The 2,377-nt window shown below is 55.7% G+C and overlaps 1 protein-coding gene across 1 annotated transcript in view; it reads left to right on the top strand.

Moving 5' to 3' along the window:
- Positions 1 to 124: 124 nt before the first annotated feature.
- The window catches only part of slc29a4a (solute carrier family 29 member 4a), a 5,442-nt gene continuing 3,189 nt past the window's right edge, over positions 125 to 2,377 (top strand). Inside the window, exons 1-2 of the mRNA XM_060069197.1 lie at positions 125 to 385; positions 1,707 to 1,894. Coding sequence (XP_059925180.1) covers positions 1,709 to 1,894 — 186 coding nt within the window. The 5' untranslated portion in view covers positions 125 to 385; positions 1,707 to 1,708. The remainder of the gene's footprint in view (positions 386 to 1,706; positions 1,895 to 2,377) is intronic.

The following is a 2,377-nucleotide window of genomic DNA, read 5'->3' as shown; positions in this document are numbered from 1 at the left end:
TGCTTATATCACAATACATCAGAATATCTACATCGATATATAGACCTATATAGATATATATAGACCTATATAGATATATATAGATCTATACCTATATATATATATATATATATATATATTATTTTTTTTATTTATATATTTGTCACATAGAGTGAAGGTGTGGTCATCAGGGCGCGGCTCTAGGGGGCGTGGCCAGAGGAAACAGGCCGTCCGTCCCTGTCCATCACCTCACAGCGCTGTTTACGTTCTCCTCGTCTCCAGGGTAACGGAGGGGCGGGGGCGTCCCCCAACGAGGAGGGGGGGGGCGAGGACTTCGCCGGTGGGACGTACGTCCGCTTCGACGCCCCGAAGGCCAAGATCAAGAGGAACTGGCCGGGAGTACGAGGTAACCCCGCTACTCTCTCTCTCTCTGTCTCACTGTCTCTCTCTCTCTGTCTCACTGTCTCTCTGTCTCACTCTCACTGTCTCTCTGTCTCACTGTCTCTCTGTCTCACTCTCTCTGTCTCTCTGTCTCACTCTCTCTGTCTCACTGTCTCTCTCTCTCTGTCTCACTGTCTCTCTCTCTGTCTCACTGTCTCTCTGTCTCACTCTCTCTGTCTCTCTGTCTCACTGTCTCTCTCTCTCTGTCTCACTGTCTCTCTGTCTCACTCTCTCTGTCTCTCTGTCTCACTCTCTCTGTCTCACTGTCTCTCTGTCTCTCTGTCTCACTGTCTCTCTGTCTCACTGTCTCACTGTCTCTCTCTCTCTGTCTCACTGTCTCTCTGTCTCACTCTCTCTGTCTCACTGTCTCACTCTCTCTGTCTCACTGTCTCTCTGTCTCACTGTCTCTCTGTCTCTCTGTCTCACTGTCTCTCTGTCTCTCTGTCTCTCTGTCTCACTGTCTCTCTGTCTCACTGTCTCACTGTCTCTCTCTCTCTGTCTCATTGTCTCTCTGTCTCTCTGTCTCTGTCTCACTGTCTCTCTCTCTCTGTCTCACTGTCTCCTCCCCTTCCTCCCCTTCCTCCCGTTCCTCCCGTTCCTCCCGTTCCTCCCCTTCCTCCCGTTCCTCCCCTTCCTCCCGTTCCTCCCGTTCCTCCCCTTCCTCCCCTTCCTCCCCTTCCTCCCGTTCCTCCCCTTCCTCCCCTTCCTCACCCTTCCTCCCCTTCCTCCCGTTCCTCCCCTTCCTCCCGTTCCTCCCGTTCCTCCCCTTCCTCCCGTTCCTCCCGTTCCTCCCGTTCCTCCCCTTCCTCATCCTTCCTCCCGTTCCTCCCGTTCCTCCCCTTCCTCCCCTTCCTCCCCTTCCTCACCCTTCCTCCCCTTCCTCCCCTTCCTCACCCTTCCTCCCGTTCCTCCCGTTCCTCCCCTTCCTCCCCTTCCTCCCCTTCCTCACCCTTCCTCCCGTTCCTCCCCTTCCTCCCCTTCCTCACCCTTCCTCCCGTTCCTCCCCTTCCTCCCCTTCCTCCCCTTCCTCCCCTTCCTCCCCTTCCTCACCCTTCCTCCCGTTCCTCCCGTTCCTCCCCTTCCTCCCCTTCCTCCCGTTCCTCCCGTTCCTCCCCTTCCTCACCCTTCCTCCCGTTCCTCCCGTTCCTCCCCTTCCTCCCCTTCCTCCCCTTCCTCCCGTTCCTCCCGTTCCTCCCCTTCCTCCCCTTCCTCCCCTTCCTCACCCTTCCTCCCCTTCCTCCCCTTCCTCCCCTTCCTCACCCTTCCTCCGGCGCCTCTGCTCCCAGACATGTTCCTGCACCGCTACGTGGTGGCCCGTGTGATCTGGGCCTACATGCTGTCCATCGGCGTGACCTACAGCGTGACGCTCTGTCTGTTCCCGGGGCTGGAGTCGGAGATCCGGAACGACGCTCTGGGGGAGTGGCTCCCCATCCTCATCATGGCCACCTTCAACATGTCCGACTTCGTTGGCAAGGTGAGGCTGCAGACACGCCGTTTCCTTGGTTACCGAGGTGAGGCTCAAAGGGGTTCAGTGGCCACTCTCTATGACCCTGAACCCAAGCCCTTAAAGGAGCAGGGAGACCCCTTAAGAGGAGGGGTTGAGGGGTTGAGGGGGTGATGCTAACTGATGCTAGCTGCACTAACCAATGCTAGCTGCACTAACCGATGCTAACTGATGCTAGCTGCACTAACCGATGCTAACTGATGCTAGCTGCACTAACCGATGCTAGCTGCACTAACCGATGCTAGCTGCACTAACCGATGCTAACTGATGCTAGCTGCACTAACTGATGCTAGCTGCACTAACCGATGCTAGCTGCACTAACCGATGCTAACTGATGCTAGCTGCACTAACTGATGCTAACTGATGCTAGCTGCACTAACCGATGCTAGCTGCACTAACCGATGCTAACTGATGCTAGCTGCACTAACCGATGCTAACTGATGCTAGCTGCAC

The sequence above is a fragment of the Gadus macrocephalus genome, chromosome 2 (assembly GCF_031168955.1).
Source record: "Gadus macrocephalus chromosome 2, ASM3116895v1".
NCBI classification, from domain to species: domain Eukaryota; kingdom Metazoa; phylum Chordata; class Actinopteri; order Gadiformes; family Gadidae; genus Gadus; species Gadus macrocephalus.
The sequence above is the reverse complement of the archived record's forward strand: the minus strand, read 5'-3'. Positions and strand labels throughout refer to the sequence as shown.